Genomic DNA, 19,715 nt, shown 5'->3' with positions numbered 1-19,715 from the left:
CGGTTGAGTCCCTCCCTGGGACGTGGCGGTAAACTCGATTCTCCATCGTCTCTAGGGGGTTACGATGATACCAAGGCCATGGTTGGCAAGCAGAAGCCCCCAGCCCCAGTGAATTTCCAGGACACAGGACGAAGACGGACTTCTTATGCACGTTGGTTTCGCCCGGGTGAGGGGAGTGTGGACGTGAGGCTACCGCATGAATCCCCCACCCAGATGCCTCGCAACCCGGAAACAGATGTGGGCGGCAGCGCTGCCGAGTTGCAGTTCCGGGTCAGGCCAGTCGCAGCCTGTGCTCTGTTGCTGCCGCAGTGCCCCGCCCCTGCACTCTGGACCTGGGCAGGCGGTGGCCGCCCAGCAGCTCCCGGGGCCAGATGGCTGAGGGAGACCCAGGGACCGACCAGAGGCAGGTGAGGCCCCGGCGGGCGCGGATCATCCAGATTTGGCTCGGTCTCACTTCGCCGCCCCGGGCCTCCTCCGCTGAGAGGCCCTTTGCCCAGGGTCACCCCCAGTCCCACCTGCACCGCCTGGCCGTGCCATTTTGCCTGCCACCTTCCATTTTCCTGGTGCTTATTTTCGGCCAAGCACTCTTGGTTTGGCGGTTCCTCAGCAGTAGTGGGCTCACCTCAGATCATGTCATGGCCAACCATCAATACGTCAACCATCAGAGGCCGAAGCCCGGGTTCTGGCCGCCATCCTGTCGCCACTGGGTCATTTTGGACCAGCCATTTGTGATCCCCCATTTCTGCCTTTGCAAAGTGGGCAGTAACGCAGACCCTTGAGCTCCTTGAAGCCCCACCAAATCTTAGTCATCTTATTACTGAGCTTTCCCCAGTACATGGCTTACGTGGGCTTTCAATAAGGCTTTGTGGACAAAATGAGATGACGGAAAATTTCATTGATATTTGACGTCTCATTTCTCATCATGAGGTCTTGTTATTTTTCTTTTAAACCCCAAACTAAAATAATTTTTGAAAAGTTTCGAGGGTGTGTTTGCCAAAAATAAAGCAAACACCACCTAGCCCCGGTGCTCAAATCCAACGAAACCGAGTGAGACAACCAGCAGGAATCTAGGTAGATGGCAAAACCTGAATGGGGAGGGGGGCGGGGATAGCCTGTTAACAAGATAAAAGGTGGGCAGAGGAAATATATGTATCCTCTAAATTGTGAATCTCAATGCAGGGTATAGAAGTGCGTATGTATTTTGGCTCGGTGGTGGCCGAAAGCACAATGATGTAGCCCGGATGGTTTCCAGACATTACGATACTGTCTGGCAACCACCCAGACAGCAGGACATGGTGACGTGCTACTAAAAACCTTTTGAATAAAATGAATAATGATGGCAAAATAATAAAAAGAACCTTTTATTTGCGAAGGCTCATCGAAGGCTCCTTTATACAAGTGTTCTTTTAAATAGCATAGTGATTTTAAATGCAAATACCTTATACTGGAGTTAAAAACCAGGTTTTTAGGGTATGTAAATTTGTTGACTTTTTTTCCTCCCCTGGTCAACTTCTTTCAGAATGAGGAAATTGAAGCAATGGCAGCTATATATGGCGATGAATGGTGTGTCGTTGATGACTGTGCCAAAATATTTTGTATTAGAGTTAATGACACTACAAAAAATCCCAAATGGACACTTTGCTTGCAGGTATTTTTTCCCGTTCTCTACAGCCATTTTCCAGTTACAACATTGACTCTATGTGATTCACCACTATTCTTTAAATTATAATTTTTGGGTGATATGTTCTAAATTGTCTTCTGTTGTTTTTGGCTTTTGTCAGTAATCAGTTAAACATATAAGCAGTTAAATCTCACATCACTCTCAAGTCATGCTTTAATATATAGTTTCATTTTTTTTAATCCCAATTCTTTTAATTATTTGGAATGTTATTAATGTACCATTGACAGGCTTCAGTTTCACTTTCTTTCATTTATCCTGTCCATCTAATAGGTGAGTGTCAAAACCTGCAAAGATGGCTAACTGTAAGAGGAAGAAGACGTAATTTTGATGATTCATAGAATAGATTCTCATTTCGTTACTAATCCAGAGTCTGATAGGATAAAATAAAGATGACTGCCTGCACTTTCAACGTGAAGGCTGCTGCATTGAATTTTTTGTCAGTATTTGTTTTTATATAACATTATTTGAAAAGAAATGTATATGGTTTTGTATTGTGTATTAGCTATTCCATCATATATTTAATAAGATTTTATAGTCTTAATTTTATAGGATTTTGTTTATTGTAAATCTGTGGGAAAATGCCTGAAAAAATGTTTTAATGCCATTCTATCCATTTGAGGTATACTTCCCCTATTTCAGTTTTCCTTTTCCTTTTGCCTCTGTCCTTCCACACTTATTTTCATATTGCATTGATTTTAGAATTTCTGTGCAAATGATTAGCTCCTTCTCCTTAAAAAAAAAAAAAAAATGCCACATCACTAACGTCTGTTCAACATGGAAGCAGAAATACTAGGAGGGAGTTCTCTGCTGAGATTTTATAAAACAATGGTTTTGTTTTTTAGTTTGGCAAGTTAGAAATTTGTCCAATGATTGGCTTTACAAATACAGTTTTTGATCCTTGATAAAGTGTACACAGATTTGTTTTTAAACTGCTTCATAGGTGCTGCTACCGAATGAATACCCAAGTACAGCTCCACCCATTTATCAACTGAAGTAAGCAATGTCTCTATATTTTTATAAAAAGATTATACTTTTCAAAGATTGTTTCTCTATACTATACATTGTGTTTATATAAAAGACCTTTCTTGAAATGCACACAGAAGTTAAAAACACCTTTTGGACTTGGTATAGAGCATTTAAATAAAGAACTAAATTATGTAAAAGTACACTGAAATATGCCACTAAGTGTAACAGAGAATCATAGGGTTCATAGGAATAAAGCAACTACAGAATTATCTTTAGAGGTGGAGAAGGAAATCTTCCACTTTAGATAATCTGTTGTTATTAGTTGCCATCAAGCTGATTTTTCACTTCACAGTGACCCCATGTCACAGAGTAGAACTGCCCTGTAAGGTTTTCTAGCCTGTAATCTCTGTGGGAACAGATTGCTAGGTCTTTCTCTCGTAGAGTGGCTGGGTGAGTTCGAACCACCAACCTTTAGATTATGTTACGTCACTAGGGCTTCTTGTAGACAATCCAGTCATCCAGAAAACCTGACCCTTGGAGTTTCTTCTAATCTAGTTCTGATGACCTAGCCACAGTTCCTTGCTGTACTTCTACATAAGACAGCCTATTTTCCAGAAAGGATGCTTCTTGTCCTTCTCCCCGCCCCTCCACCCCCATTGTGGTTGAGTGACCATCTTAGCATCCCAGGCTTAATCTTTAAGTCCTGACCTGTTGATCTAGCTTGCCCACTTGGCCTAATAAGATCTGCAAACTTGTGAGGAACAGAATTGTATAAAAATCTCAATTGCTAACATTTTTAATGACTAAACCGAAAAAAAAAAAAAAATTCATTGCGCTTGAATCGGATCTGACTCATAGTGACCCCTCCTTGGGTTTCCGAGGTGGTATCCCTATGGAAGTACATTGCCCAGTCTTCCTTCTGAGGAGTGGCTGGTGGGTTTGAACCGCCAGCCTTCTGGTTTAGCAGTCAAATGCCTTAGGGATTAAAATTTAATATTAATAATAGTTCTGTAACTTATATTTTTATTTAGTGAAAGTGATATAACTATATATCACTTTATATATAAACATATATATATATCACTTTATATATAAACATGAATGTCCTTTTTTAAAAAAAATCTTTTTTTTTTCCTCAAATCATATGGCAACCAGTTTATTTGTTAGAGTTGTTTTTGAGACACTAGTTAGAAGAAATTGGGATCTCTTATGTTGTGGCAAACACTGAATCTGGAAATCTAGATTCTAGGACCTGCTCTGTCATATATATAAACTTGGGCAAGTCAGTGACTCCTAGGAACCTATACCCATTTCTTAAATCATTAAAACTGAATAATATGGGTTTTGGCATTGTCATGGTATATTGTGAGGACCAAATGAGTTAATGCTAATGAAAACATTTTAGAACTGTATGGATTTATACAAAAACATTTTAATGAAAATACATTATTTTTAAAAGTTAAATAAAGCCAATTTGTGGTTTAATCAATACTTACTGTATGAGATAAAAACACAATGCTTGAATAATGTTCTTTATTGTGTTTTATTTCATCTTAGTGCTCCTTGGCTTAGAGGGCAAGAACGTATGGATTTATCCAATAGCCTTGAGGAAATATATATGTAAGTGACAGGTGATTAACAAAACGTTCTGCTGGTAGTTCTGTTGTGGGCATTTGTTGAAACTGTGACTGTGTTAGTGGCTTTTTAAAACTGTAAGCTACCTTTCCATTAAAACAAGATGTACTTGAAGAGAGCTTGAAGAAACCTTGAAGGTTGGTTTTATGTTTAATTTTAAATTACATTTGACATAGCTATGAAAAGCACTTTAACTATAAAAGTAAGTTCAGAGATACAGCTCTTGTTGATATTTTCTTGATATTTCAAGAAGAGCTTGATATTTCAAGCTCTTGTTGATATTTTCATAGGCTAAGGAGAATGAAATTCATAACAGCCGAATCCTAAGCTTAATTATTTACCAAACTAAGATATATTTTTAATGATCATTTCTCTTATTTTGGGCTACAGAGGCTACAGAACTAAGAATCTATTGATAGACTGTATTTTTCATTCATTCAACAATTATTCACTGTATAGCAGGCTCTGTAGTACAGCCTGGATATATGTGGTGTTTCATGGTGTCTAGAATTTATTGTATACATGGGAGAGATACTATAATATCATAAAAATAAATGTAAAATTGCAACTGTGGTATAAGAAGGATATGCAGTGCTAAGAAGTTTGAAACAGAGTATGACCTCGTCTAGGACAGCTTGTTTGACTTAAGAACTCAGTTAATTAGGTGAAGATAATTCCAGTGAGGGCATAGCATGGGCAAAGACTCTGTGTCAAGGGAATTTGGCACATTTCAGGAAACAAAGTAATGTTGGTATGAAGTGGGAAGAGGGGGAGGGAGGAAACATAGTGAGAAAATGACCTGAAGATGGCAGAGGAAGTCAGGCAGAGTGTGTAGGCCATGTTAAGGATATTCATCTTTATTTTAAGAGTAGTGGGAAACAGAGGGGTTTCAATTAAGTAGTAGGAACTATCTTAGTTACCTAGTGCTTATGTAATAAAAGACACCACAAGTGAGTGGTCTTAAAGAACAAAGTCTTATTTTCTCACTGTTGTGGAGGCTAAGAGTCCAAAACAGGGTCTCAAATGTGTCCATTTCTTTTGTGGGTCTCTCTCCTAGGCTCTCATGTCTGCTTTACTAGTAAATGGGCCCTCACATTATGTCTGTCTTCCCCCCGGTGTGTGTCTCTATGTTTATTCTGTCTTCTTTATAAGACACCACTCAATGAGACACCATTCAAAAGTGGTTAGGTTCAGGAGCCACTTTACTCTGGAATAACCTCATTAACATAATAAAACTTCTATTTCTAAATAGCATCATATTTACAGGTACAGGGGTTAGGACTTCCACGTTTCTTTTTGTAGGCTGTAATTCAGTATATAACAGGCAACATTATAAGAATTAATTTTAAAAAGATCATTCTATTTCTGTGTGAAAAACTGGAAGAGAACAAGGGTATCAATTAGGAGGCTAATGCAATAGTCAAGAGAAGATAAGACTTTGCTTTTGGTTAGTTTTAGTGATATTTATTAATTTATAAAACAAATAATGTTCTGGAATACCTGCTTTACTCTGGGGACTGGCAAGGATTGTCTCACATGTTGTAGGTGGCCACTTCGGTTGGCACAGTGAGAGTAAGCAATCACCTCTTTGTTCCTCTGCGATCCAGGCCAGAGCTTATCAAGAAGTTTGTTCTAAAGATGGAATATGTGTCATACTGTGTTATTTATTAAAAGTACTTGGAAAGCCTTGGTACGAATGGTATTGTTTTCACAAGTGGTTTAAACTGAAGTGTACATTCTGTTTTAAAAGTTAAGTGCGACAACCTTGAATCATATTTTTTCCATAGAATTCCAGCAGGGGGCAGCAAGTGAAAAGTACTACTTGTCTTTGAAAATTAAACATGATGTAAAAATGTATGAATATAGTTCTTAATGTTTATAGTTTTATATGACTCCAAATGTTTTAACATTATTCTGGTTTTTATGTTTATTTAGCATCATTTTGAATGCTAAATTTTATTTTTGCTTAGATAAGAAGATGAACTATGATTAGTTATCTTATGAAGGGGGGAGGTATGAAGTAGAAAAATACTAACTTTTTTTTTTGGTAAACATTTATTTTCAGCATCTATAATATGCTGGCACTCTGTTAGGAGTTTGATATTTAAAAATTAAGGTAGATGTATACCAATACGTCTATACAATATAGAGCTATAATTACTAAAGGAGGTTTGGACTCACTGCTGTATCACTTTTTGGAGGTTTTAGCAACAAACTTCCTAGACTTGTGATGAGGACCTAAAGAAGGGTTCCATAGCGAAAGTGACCTTTGAACAGTGTTTGCCATGTTATAAAAGAAGAGGGATTTTCAGGCAGAGGGAACCTAATGAATAAAATTGTGTAAATGTGAAGCAACCTGACACCTTCAGAGTTCAGCGAGTAGTTTAAGATGTCAGTTATATAAATTGAGGTAAGTATAAGACAAAGGAGTTTGTAAAGTAAAGTAAGGAGTTTGGCATTGTCTTGTAGGCTCTGGGCATTTTAGGCAGATTTGTGTGGCAATATGGAGAATGAAGTGGGAAGAGATGGGGTTGAAGAAGGTTGGATAGATAGTCTATTAAGAGTTTGAAGGGACACAGTATTCAGTAACCCAGGAGGGAGATGGTGGAGGCTATTATTGAGGCAATGAGAGCATTGGGTGGAGAAGGAATGGTCAGTTAAAGAGATGGTTAAGAATATAATGTAGGATTTGGTGATGATTCATTTGGTAATTAAGTATAGATTTATTTGGTTATCAGATCTTGTTTTTGCTTAAATTATATATAGATATTTTAAATCTGTGAAAATATTTTAATAAAACAGAAGGTTAATAACATTTAATATACTTAGAACATTATGCTAATTTTAGTTTAAGAGAAAATGAATGGAATTAAATTTTTTTGTAGTATTTGAATGTGTGATGGTCCATTAAATACTTAGTTTAAAATCCAACAAAATGGTTACTCTAATATTCTACAGTTCTTTTCATTTTGATGTGTCATGGTATCTCAGAATTTAACATTGGAGAGACAAGCTTCTGGAAGCCAGTCTTTGAAATGGTGTGACCTCTTTGAGTCTATTTTCTCATCTGTGAAATAGGGATATCCTATAAGGGTCAAATGACAAAATCCAGATAGTGTACTTTCACACATACTAGCAGCTATCATTGTTGTTTTTATTGAAAGAATTATGTAATTTTGTCATTTTGAACATGAAATGACTGAAACTTAGGTCAAATGATTTATCTGAGGTTACACAGATTAGTAGTACATTTTGTAAGTAGTTTTACTTTTAATTCAATAAATTATAAATTTTGGAAAATTAAAGATACAAACATTAGAGCCACAAGTAAAATTAGAGTCACAAATTACCTAACTTTGTTTTGATTATGCTAGGCTGGATGGTAGTTATTTAAGTAGAGTTATCCACAAAAAAAGGTCAACTAAAATATTAGTTTTTTAAATTCAAGTTAGTCTTTTACTCAAATTGAAACATTTTGTTCCAGACTTTTTAGATTTAGCTTGTTGTTGTTGTTGTTATGTGCCGTCGAGTCAAACCCGACTCATAGCGACCCCTCCTTGGGTTTCCGAGGTAGTATCACTACGGAAGTAGGATTCCCCAACCTTCCTTCTGATAATTTGGTTTTGTAAATGAAAGCATAGCATCTCAATTATAATAAGTAGTTCACAAACTTTATAGCAGAGTCCTTAAGATTCAGCAGACTTCCTCCAGGACCATTTGGGGGAGGGAAGGAGAGGCTCAATAGCCAGGACTCCACGTTCAGCCTAGTTCTGTCTGTTTAGTTTGTTGTTGAATCTGTAAGATTTTATTACAATTATGGCAAAAGTTTAAAAACCACATTTCTCAACAATCACAGCAAATTCAGTGGATAGTTAAAAGATAGGAAACTATTGTCACGAGAAAACAAATACAGCAGTAACAACAATGGTAAATTGAGACAAACAAAAGAACACCTTCAGTGGTAGCATTTTGGAGTCTAGGGAAAAGAATGATTGTCATTTCACTCAGGAAACCTTTCTTACTCACCAAGACTTCCTTACCAAGACTTCAGTAACAGTCGTGTTAAATACTAGAGAAGAAGGCAGCGTTCACTAAGTGATGCTAAGCAGAAGTGCTGCTGTTAATATGTTCCTCTTAGGCAGCCAGAGCCAGGGGAGAGGAGATAAGGAGTCAAGGTTTAATTTCTATCCTTGTGGAAGCATCGCTTGTGAAAATTCCTCCAAGGTGTTATTTCTAGAAAAATGTCTGAATGTGCATAAATATTCACAGAAGGATGATTTTTCTTGTTTCAAAGAATTGTGAGGATTAAGTGAGGTAATACACAAAGCATTTTCTGTTCACTCAAAAACTTACTGGCATCAAGTCAATTCTGCAACCCCCATCAGGTTTCTGAGGCTGTAAATCTTTATAGAAGTAGATTGCCCCATCTTCCTTCCATGGAACAGCTGGTGGGTTTGAACTGCCGACCTTCTGGTTAGCAGCCAAATGCCTTATCCACTATGGCAGCATTTTCTACAGTATCTTGAATATACTAGTTTTCTAGTAAATATCTAGATATTTGTCTCACATACTTTGGACATGTTATCAAGAGAGATCAATCCCTGGAGAAGGACTTCATGCTTGGTGAAGTACAGAGTCAGTGAAAATGAGGAAGACCCTTGCTTTGGTTACCTAATGCCACTCTGACAGAAATATACCACAAATGGGATGGCTTGTACAAACAGGAGTTTATTCTCTTAAAGTTCGGGAGGCTAGAAGTCCGAGTTCAAAGTGCCAGGCTCTTGGGGCTGAGTGAAAGCCCTTGACCTTAGGCTTTAGCTCTACCTCTTGCTCCCAGCCCACTGAAACTAGAGGCATCTCTTCACTCAGGCAGCTACTGACTACTGAGGCTAACAAGCCCAAGGTCAGCAAATAAAATGACACAGTCCCAAAGCACACGGCAGGCCATTAATTCAAGTCCATTGAAAGTCCCAAGATCGGCAGAGCATGGCAGGCTACTGAAAAATGACATAGCTATGTGCAGGGTTCAAGTGTGCCATAAACTAGAGACCATTCCCCAAGGCTTCTCCTTATATACAGGAAGTAGACTACGTCCCTAAGGCAGCAACTCAGCTCCTCACAGTGGATTCTACCATGGAGTTGATTACCAGTCTCATCATGGAGAGTCTCATCCAACTGCCCAGCCACTCAACCAGGCCCAGCCAAGTTGACACACAAACTGAACTACCACAACCCTCAATGAGATGGATTGATACAGTGGCTACAATAGTGGGCTCAAAAATAGCAGTGGTTGCACAGGACCAGGCAGTATTTTGTTCTGTTGTACCTATGGTTGCTATGAGTCGGAACTCCCTTGATGGCACCTAGCGACAGTCTTACTACTTATGATGATGTGTAAAATTCAATAGATTGCAATTAGGAGATATGGAGAATTATATACAAAACCATAAATTTGTTAGGACAGTAATTATAAACACTGAGCTAAGGTACACGGTATCTCATTTATTACTGTCTTCCCAGGGCTTCATGTAGTGTTTGATATGTAGGAGAAGCCATAGTTTAACATTTGTTGAATGAATTAGGGTAGACTCACTTGAAAAGAAACTACTTTTGTAAAGTCTTCATTTTTTTCAAACTTTAAGAAATGTTTGTTTTTTAAATTATTTCTTTACAGCCAGCATTTGTAGCCCTTGAGAGACAACTATAGATGAAGAAACTGCAGGAGTTTAGTAGCTTGTGTAAGACCCTAGCTGCTTGCTAGTAAAGCAAAATGCAGTGGGCATCTTGGGCTTTGGACCTGGGGTCGTGTCTGGCTTTGGGCATCTTACTGCTTGTAAGACTGTCTTGGACATGGTAATTGATCTCACTAAGTGTATTTTTTTCATTTGTACTTTATGGACTATTATAAGGATTAAATGTGTTGAGATATATAATGTACTCAGTATATTTAGTGTATAACCCAAACTAAGCCCACTCCATTCAGTCAATTCCAACTCATAGCAACCCCTGTTTGGTTTCATTGTGTTGATTTCTTTGTTCCATGTAATTTTCTATGCTGAGCTCATTTTGTTTATGAATCATATTATCACTTCCCTCATTGCTATTGTTTTAGTATTTGCTGAATATTTATGCTGGTCCTCTTTTTTATTTTGTTGTGAAGGTTTATCATTTTTCTTTGAGGTTATCCTGTCATTTATAGTTTTCTTCCCAAGTTTAGAACAGTCCGTTCTGTCTTGTAGTTGTCTTGACTTCCCTACCATCTAGAAGTTCTGTAATGACACAGATTTTTTTCCCTCTTTTTAGTTTGTAGTTGTCCTCATTTGTCAGTTGGTGTCTCTGGTTCCCTGTTGATAATCTTGTAGGCTTATTTACTTTGGATACTTCCATAGCTAGGTTGGTTTCTGGATTGTATCATCATGTGTGTTAATGGTCAGTTGTTGTTGACTGTTGTTGCTTCTCTGTCCGAAGGGCTCCCTTTAGCATCTCTTGTAAGGTTGGTCTGGTTTTAACAAATTCCCTTAATTTCTGCTTATCTGGAAATGTCCTAATTTCACCATCGTATTTGAAGGGCAGTTTTGCTGGGTACGTAATTCTTAGTTGTAAATTTTTCTCTTTCAGTGTTTTATATATACCATCCCACTATCTTCTCACCTGCATGGTTTCTGTCGAGAAATCCGAGCTTAGCCTTATTGGTTGTTCCTTGTAGGTAACTTTTTGTTTTTCCTGTGCTGCTCTCGTGATTCTTTCTTTGCCTTTGATTTTGGTGAGTTTGATGATGATATGTCTTGGTGTTTTTCTTTTGGGGTCTGTCCTGTTTGGGATTCATTGAACTTCCTGAATGGATATATTCTTATCTTTCATCATATCATGGAAGTTCTCCTCCAACAAATCTTGGACAATTTTCTCAGTGGTTTCGTTTTTCTCTTCCTGTTCTGGAATTCCAGTGACACGTAGGTTATTCCTTTTGATGCTTTCCCACATGAACCTTAGGCTTTCTTCAATTTGTTTTGATCTTTTTTCTGATTGATCCCTTTCCAAAGAAGTATTCAGGTTATTTGTCTTTAATCTCATTAATTCTGTCTTCCATTGCATCAATTCTACTCCTTTGCCCTTTCAATGTGTTATCTATTTCTGACGATTTAGTATTAATCTTCTGTATTTCTATCTGCAGATTTAGAATCATTTCTAATTTTTCATTTATTTTGTCATTTCGTTCTTGTATTTTCTTCCAAAATTCTTCTAGGGTTTTGTCTGTGTTTTTCTTGGTCTGTCTCTTAATCTCTTAAAGATACCTAAATATAATTCTTTTGAATTCCGTATCAGGTAGTTCTAATGCTGCATCTTCCTTAGGGATGTGTTTTGGGTCTGTGTCCTGGTCCCTTGTTTCTCCTGCTTTATCTTGCTTCTTTGTGTAGACTTTGATGCTCTGTTGTCTCCGAGGCATTGTGATGTTTTTGTGTTTATATTTAATTGGTGATTATATGTTGGAGTGACTTGCCCACAATTTTTGTTTTCTTTGTATGTTATCTATGCAGGCAAGGTACTGTGTTGTGCTGCTCTATTCACTAGTTGACAGCACTTATACACTCACCACCTGTCTCCTTTCCTTTGTCAGCCTCTTGTATGTCCTTGCCAACCCTGGCAAACAGAGCCTGTCATAGGCCCCTGGAATCCAAATGAGAATGCTATCACTTTAAATATACAAAATGATTGCCACTTGTAAACATTCAAAATGGCTGCACCCTTGATCACTTTAAATATACAAAATGGCCACCACTTGTAAACATTCAAAATGGCTGCACCTCAGTCACTTTAAATATCTAAAATGGCTGCCACATGTAAACAATTAAAATGGCTGCACCCTCTGGACAGCAGAAAGTCCACAGCTCAGGTTGTCGCCCTCCTTGCTATTTCCCTTCCTAGTCATAGGCCACCAGAGCAGTTGTCCCTGCAGCTCTTGGTGACCAGGACTGATCTTTAGGTTAATTCTCAGGTCCCAACACCACTTGGAAATATTCGGGCCGTTGGTCTCATCAGAGTAGCTGACAGTCTACAGCTCCAACTGTCTCTACTCACTGCTTTCATCCAGGTTTTTCCACTAGTTGGTGCCTAATCCACTTCTGTATAGTTCCTTTCAAAGCTCAGGGTTCCAGGATTATCTTCTGTATCTCTGTCAATTGGTTTTTCTTTTCTTTGTTGAAGAGGGTCTGTGTCATTTGTCTGCCTATTCCTCCATCTTACTGGAAGTCTCTCCCCCTGTTTGGTTTCCAAGGCAGTAAATCTTTACAGAAGTAGACTGCCTCATCTTCTTCCCATGGAGCAGCTGATGGGTTTGAACTGCTGACCTTCTACTTAGCAGCCAAATGTCTTACCCACTATGCCACCAGCATTCCTTACTTAGCACATACTCAGTACATTTTACCTTCCTCTTTCTCTATTTCTAAAAGGAGTAGGAGTGGGAATTGTTTAGTAGAACCTCAACTAATATTCTCAGTAGTTTTTTTTGTTTTTTGTTTTTTTTATATAACTTTTCCAATTGACTTGTGTTTTCTCTCCAAAGAAAGGTTCTGAAAGAACACGTAAAGGATTATTTTAGTGCTGAGGGTTATGGGTGAGATGGAGAGGATTTGATGGTATGGAATTATTTAGAGAAGTTGTGTTGTTTTCTTCTACATGCTGCTTTTGAGTTTCCTTTGGTGGATGCTGATGAGTGATGATAAAGAGAAATAATGGTTTCAAGGGGAACTTTCAGAGGAAGGAGGTTAGGTATGGTGTTGCTATGAAGCAGTGTGGTGATTTCTTTAAACACACATACCAAAACTCCAGAGCTCCCCTAAACTGAGTATCATTCTCTAAAGACTGACACTTGGGCCTTTATTTCATTACAGTTGCCGTCATTTAACATGACTAAGGACATGACTTCAAACCCAGGACACATTCTTATTCCCAGTGATCCTTTGAGGTGAATGTAGTTATTGGAGGCAGCCAAACATTATTTGGAACAAAAATGCCTCAATTTGGGCTTTAGAATATTTTGCCAAAAACAAGATAATACAGAGATTTTGCATTAATTTTCTATTAGGTCTTGTAAATTGGCTTTCTGAAGAAATTCCCCAAATGCATTTCATTCTTCTTTATCGAAATAAGTATACAAAATCCTAAGTGTACCAAATAAACAGCTTGAAATTGTTCAGATAATTCAGAAGAACAAGCAGTAATTGGACATCAGTACTGAAAATATATCCACTGTAGAAACTAAATCACATTTAAATCTATCCAGTACAAGTCAGAAATTTTCTTTCCCTTCTTTGATTACTACTCTCCTGCTTATTTTAAGTAAGCAATGTTAATTTTGTAGTCAGTTGGAATTTTAAATGTTAATATAAACAACCTATATTAAATATTCATACACAAATGTTGGTAAATTATGTTTTTATAAATTCTTTTTTAAAAGGCATGGTTAGACTGCACATAATTTCTTAGATTGTAAATATGTCTGTGCTTTCTTGAATTTGAGAAGGAAACTTTTGGAATAACAATTTTGTTTTTCTGAATTTTGTTTAGACAGAATATTGGTGAAAGTATTCTTTACCTGTGGGTGGAGAAAGTAAGAGATTTTCTAATACAGAAATCTCAGATGACAGAACCAGGTAGGATTGAAAAATACTATCAATGCTCTTTTAATCTTTCAGTAATTAAAATTTCATGTCGATATTCTATTGAAATTTTATATGGAAATCTGTATTCTGCTTTATGAACATAAAGTATGTTTATCTGGAAAGTATGTTTAGTCGTGTAATTATGTTTATTTCTTTCTGCAAGGTTTAGCCTCTTTGATTTTATAGTATACTTATAGAAAAGGAGTTTTTTGGTTAAAGAACTTGAATCAAAAATCCCTGTTCTTATTCACAATTGTTAAGATTATATAAAGCTTGTAACTTGCCATATGAATTATTGTACTATATAAGTTAGACATTGGCTTCAAATGAGTCCAATATTTGTAGAAAAAGAACATGGGAAAATAGAAAATTGATTTTGAAAATTGATATATAATTTACATACTATAATGTTCACCCTCTAAGAGTGTATGTCATTGTTATGTGCCGTCGAGTCGGCCCCGACTTATAGCGACCCCTCCTTGGGTTTCCGAGGCAGTATCGCTACGGAAGTAGATCGCCCAACCTTCCTTCCAAGGAGTGGCTGGTGGGTTTGAACTGCCAGCCTTCTGGTTAGCAGTCAAGTGCCTTAGGTGCTACACTACCAGAGCTCCTCTAAGAGTGTATAGTCAGTGATTTTTTAGTATATTCATAAAATTGTGGAACCATTGTTGTTGTTGTTTGCCATGGAGTCGGACCTGACCCATAGCGACCCCTCCTTGGGTTTCCGAGGCAGTATCGCTACGGAAGTAGATTGCCCTGTCTTCCTTCCGGGGAGTGGCTGGTGGGTTTGAACTGCCAGCCTTCTGGTTAGCAGTCAAGTGCCTTAGCCACTATGCTACCAGAGCTTGTGAAGCCATTACAGCTATCTAATTTCAGAACATTTGAAAATTGATATTTCTTCTCTAGTAATTATTTTTTTTATTTAATCTATAAGCATATGACAGCTTGGTAATTGCTAACATTTCCTGTTACTTCACTTTGTTAGTCTTTGTTCCACTTGCCTTTTAGAGAAAAAACAAACTTGTTTTAACCTGATTTTATTTCCAAGTAGAGTTTTATTGTTACTACTGGTGGAATTGTGTTTATATTGGGAAAAAGAGAGATTTTTTAAAAAGCAGCAGTAGTTACAAAATTTTAAGAAGGTTATTCATAGAGAACCAATTACTTAGTATTCCCTTAGCAAAATCATTATACATATAAAGTTGATAAACCAAAAAAACAAACCCACTGCCATTGAGTTGATTTCTGATTCATAACAACCCTGTAGGGCAGAGGCAACTTAAATGTTTATGGAAGCAGACTACCTCATCTTTCTATTGTGGAGTGGCTGGTGGGTTCAAACTGCCGAGCTTTAGGTTAGCAGCCAAATGCCTTACCCACTGTGCCACCAGACCGCCTATAAAGTTGATAATATTAGTCTATATGTTTTCAGAACATTTTAACACTTTTCTATGAGCAAATATTTTTACAACTTCATTATGATGGAAGAATTAGCTGGCATGAAGTTATCATCCATGTAACAATCTTTTTAAAAGTATTTTCCTTAATATTTATCATTCAAGTCCTGAATTTACAGCATTACAGGACATCTGTAGAGAAAATTGATTTACAAAATTCTGAAAATAAAATTTGCCAATCTGTCATTCTAGAGTGCAGGATAATTGCAAAATAGAATGCATACTAATAAAATGTTAGGACCCCCACCCCTCCAAAAAAAGTTTGGGATTCCTTAACTGCTAAGAAGTTTTAAGAATTATTGATCTTAAAAATGGTATGCTCCCTTTTCCACATATACCTATAATTCAGTTTATCTATTCTTCAAATTTTAGAGTTATTAATTTATATTGTACAATTTATAATTTTGAATTTTTAGAAATTTTGCTTGGAATTCTTTTTTTTTATTGAAGACTATTTTTCCTGACTTCATGTTAAAATGGAAAAATTAATTCCGAAGACCTAATTACGATAAACACTAGTATCAGGAAGGCTCATGACAATTTTCCTCCCTTGGGCTCCTAGTTGAACAAGTATTTTACTTTGATTTTACCATTAGTCTTTAATGCAAACTTACTCTTTATTATTTATATTGCTTTTCCTAATATAGAAATTCTAAATTTTGAAATAATTATACCCAACAAATAACAACACAACGCACTGCCTTCGAGTCAGATCCTACCCATAGCAACTCCTCCTTGGGTTTCCAAGGCAGTATTACTACGGAAATAAAAATTTTGAATATTAAAGTTGCAAAAATAGTACAAGGAGTTGCTTAATTTGCCTTGCTACCCAATTAACATCTTACATGATCATTGTGTAATTATCAAGAATAGGAAATCAGCATTGGTACAATATTATTAGCTAAGAGCTTATCTGAATTTCACTGATTATTTTCCTCTAATTTCCGTTTTGTTAATCTAGGATCCTGTCCAGGATAGTATACCGCATTTAGTTGTTATGTCTCTTAGTCTTCTCAAGTCTGTCAGCAGTTCCTCAGTCTTTCTTTGAGTTGTATGACCTTGACACTTTTGGCGAGTACTAATTAGTTAGTTTGTAGAATATCCCTCAATTTGGGGTTTGTCTAATGTTTTCTCACGGTTGAAGTGAGATTATGCATTTTTTGAGAAAAATACCACAAAAATTGATACTGTATCCATCACAGTGCATCATACCACAGGGTTCATGAAATCAGTATGTCTTATTATTGGTGGTGTTTTCCATGATCCTTAGGTAAAGGTGGTTTCTGCCAGATGTTTTCACTGTAAAGCTACTGCTTGATTATTTATATATAGCAATATGGACTCATTTATATTTATTTTATTCCAGGGCTTAAAATTCGGTAGTATTATTGTTCAAACATTTTCAGTTTTGGCCTTTAGGAGCTTCTTCAGGTTGCCGTGTGTATACTAAAAAGTACACTTATTAAAATAAGCTCCCATCTTGAGCATTTCCTTATTTTCTAGAACCACAAGATATTCCAGGTTCATGTTGTATTTTCCTGACTCCAATCCAGGAATCAATCACTTCTCCTGAGATCCCTGGTTCCTTCATTTGAAAAATTCATAGACACCAAAAACCAAACCACACCCATTGTCAAGTCAGTTTTGACTCACAGCACCCCTTAGGGTTTCCTAGACTGGCAGTAATCTTTACAAAAGCAGTCTGTCACATCTTTTTCCCGTGGGAGTAGCTAATGCGTCTGAACCACCAGAGTTTTGGTTAGCAGCCAAGTGAGTAGCTATTGTACCATCAGGGCTCCTTGTTTAGATGCCAAGACCCAACAATTTTTTTTTTTTTTTTTAATTTTTATTGTGATTTGGGTGAAAGTTTGCAGACCAAATTCATTTTCCATACAGCAGCTCACATATACTTTGTCTCATGACTGTCGACTGCAATTTCCCACAATGCAACAGCTCCCCCCCACTTCCTCCCCATAGTTACCTCTTCCCCATGTCCTTCCTTCCCATGCACTCCTGCCTCCAAGCTGTCTCCCTGTGCATACACAGCCCTTCTATTCTCCCATGATTGATCTCTCCAAGGAGTGTATCTAGCTAATGTAAATGTTCAGCTCATGTGCCTGTCTTTTGTTTGGCTGGAAGCCGCAGGAGTGGGTTTCAATTCCAGACCTGAAGGGCAGGTAGGGGCTATAGTCTCAGGGATTCTACCAGGCTCTATCAGACTAGCAAACCTGGTCCCTTTTATTTTTTTTAATGATTTTGAGTTTTGCTGCACATTGTTCTCCTACTTTATCTGGGATCTCCTACATAGATCTTCCTCTGAGTGACCCAGCATTTTTTAAGGGTAATTTCTTACTTGCTTTGGAAGATTAATCGTAATGTCTCCTGTCCACATAGACCCAGAAATAAAGAAGAAAACTGAAGAGGAAGACGTTGAATGTGAAGATGATCTCACTGTAGCATGTGAATCAGAAAGTCCAGTTAAAGAATTGGATACTGAGATCACTGAAAATAAAACAGGTATGATGTTACTAACTAGTTCTTTTGAGGAGAGTGGGGTAGTGGTATTATGTATTGTTCTTTGGAATGTTATAGAAATTTAGTAAAATCCAGGGCTTCCACCCTACTTCAACCTAAGTATAAAACAAAACAAAACAAAAAAATCACTGCCGTCAAGTCGTATCTGACTCATAGCAACCCCTCCTTGGGTTTCTGAAGCAGTATCACTACAGAAGTAGATTGCCCAACCTTCCTTTCGAGGAGTGACTGGTGGGTTTGAAATGCTAGCCTTTTCTGGTTAGTAGTCAAATGCCTTAGGCACTATGTCACCAGAGCTTCTATTTTATTCATTTCTATGTTTATGTATTTGAGACAGGATTTCTTTTGGAAAACAGAATCTACTGTTAGAAGAAAAAGGGTGAACATCAGAGTTATAATTAGCATCCAGTTCATATTGGCTTTAATGCTATATTTGACTGTATTAGTACAAAGATCACAATCAGTATAAGGACAGGATAATATCAAGGAGAAGGTAAAGCATCCAACCTGAACCTGGTATTCTGTCCTTTTCTTGCCACAAACCGGGGCAGTGATTTTCTTTTCTTTTTGGGGGGGGGGGGGCAAGTTGTTTAAACTTCTCCAGAACTGTTTTTATGTTTTCATACACGGTTGAAATGTACTGCATTAGTTGTAAGACAAACTGATTTGATAAGATTCAACCAACCAGTGAACTAGTGAATAGAAATAGGAGGGAACTTTTTTTTTTAGCTGTCAGGTTTATTTATTTTTTTAATTTTAATTTTAATTTTTTTCAGTATTTCCTCCTCTCCCTTCCCACCCCTGGTAACGAACAGAGAAAGTTTCCTTCCATATACAAACCTTTCCTTGACTTTATACAGTAATGAGCTAATACATTATTTGTCCCTTTGTGATTGACTTATTTCACTCAGCATAATGGCCTTTAAGTTCATCCACATTATGCAGTGTTTTGCAGATTCTACGTTCTTTAGTGTTGCCTAGTATTCTGTTGTGTGTTTGTACCATAGTTTGGTTATCCAGTCTTCTGTTGATGGGCACCTACGTTGTTTTCATCTTTTTGCTATTGTAAATTGCTGTGATGAATATCGGTGTGCATATATCTGTTCTTGCCCTGGCTCTCACTTCTTTAGGATATATGCCTAGTAATGGGATAGCTGGATCAAATGATATTTCTAATTCCAACTTTTTAAGGAATCTCTATACTGCTTTCCACAGTGGTTGTATCATTTGACAGTCCCACCAACAGTGTACGAGAGTCCTAGTCTCTCCACGTCCTTGCCAGCATTTGTTATTTTCTGCCTTGTTGAACTTTGCTATTAGTGCAAGGACCAGATAGTATCTCATTTTTGTTTTGATTTATGTCTCTCTAATGGCTAATGATCATGAACATTTATTTTTCATGTGTTTGTTGGCCTCCTGAATATTCTCTTTGGTGAAGTGTCTATTCATGTCTTTTGCCCATTTTTTAATTGGATTGTTTGTCTTTTTGTTGTTGAGCTGTTGGAGTTTTCTATAAATTTTAGAGATCTAAGTCCCTTGTCAGATATGTTACTGCTTAATATTCTCCCAATCTGTAGGTTCTCTGTTTACTCTTTTGGAGAAGTCTTTCTAAGCACATAAAAAATTAATTTTTAGAAGGTCCCATTCGTTTAGTTTATCTTCTGCTGTTTGTGCATTTTGGGTTATGCTTACCAGTCTTATTTATGCCATAAATTAGGGCCCCTAATTTTGCCCTAGGAGATCTGGTAGCATAATGGCTAAAGCACTTGACTGCTAACCAGA

General features: G+C 37.2%; 1 protein-coding gene across 1 annotated transcript in view; it reads left to right on the top strand.

The window, feature by feature from the left end:
* The first annotated feature begins 371 nt into the window (after nt 1–371).
* IMPACT (impact RWD domain protein) overlaps nt 372–19,715 on the top strand; it is a 28,799-nt gene continuing 9,455 nt past the window's right edge. Inside the window, exons 1-6 of the mRNA XM_042780255.1 lie at nt 372–407; nt 1,520–1,648; nt 2,622–2,674; nt 4,205–4,267; nt 13,847–13,932; nt 17,793–17,915. Of these exons, the coding sequence (XP_042636189.1) occupies nt 372–407; nt 1,520–1,648; nt 2,622–2,674; nt 4,205–4,267; nt 13,847–13,932; nt 17,793–17,915 (490 nt within the window). The remainder of the gene's footprint in view (nt 408–1,519; nt 1,649–2,621; nt 2,675–4,204; nt 4,268–13,846; nt 13,933–17,792; nt 17,916–19,715) is intronic.

This window comes from Orycteropus afer, unplaced genomic scaffold, assembly GCF_000298275.1.
Source record: "Orycteropus afer afer isolate SDZICR_OR568_19922 unplaced genomic scaffold, OryAfe1.0 scaffold00030, whole genome shotgun sequence".
NCBI lineage: Eukaryota > Metazoa > Chordata > Mammalia > Tubulidentata > Orycteropodidae > Orycteropus > Orycteropus afer.
The sequence above is the reverse complement of the archived record's forward strand: the minus strand, read 5'-3'. Positions and strand labels throughout refer to the sequence as shown.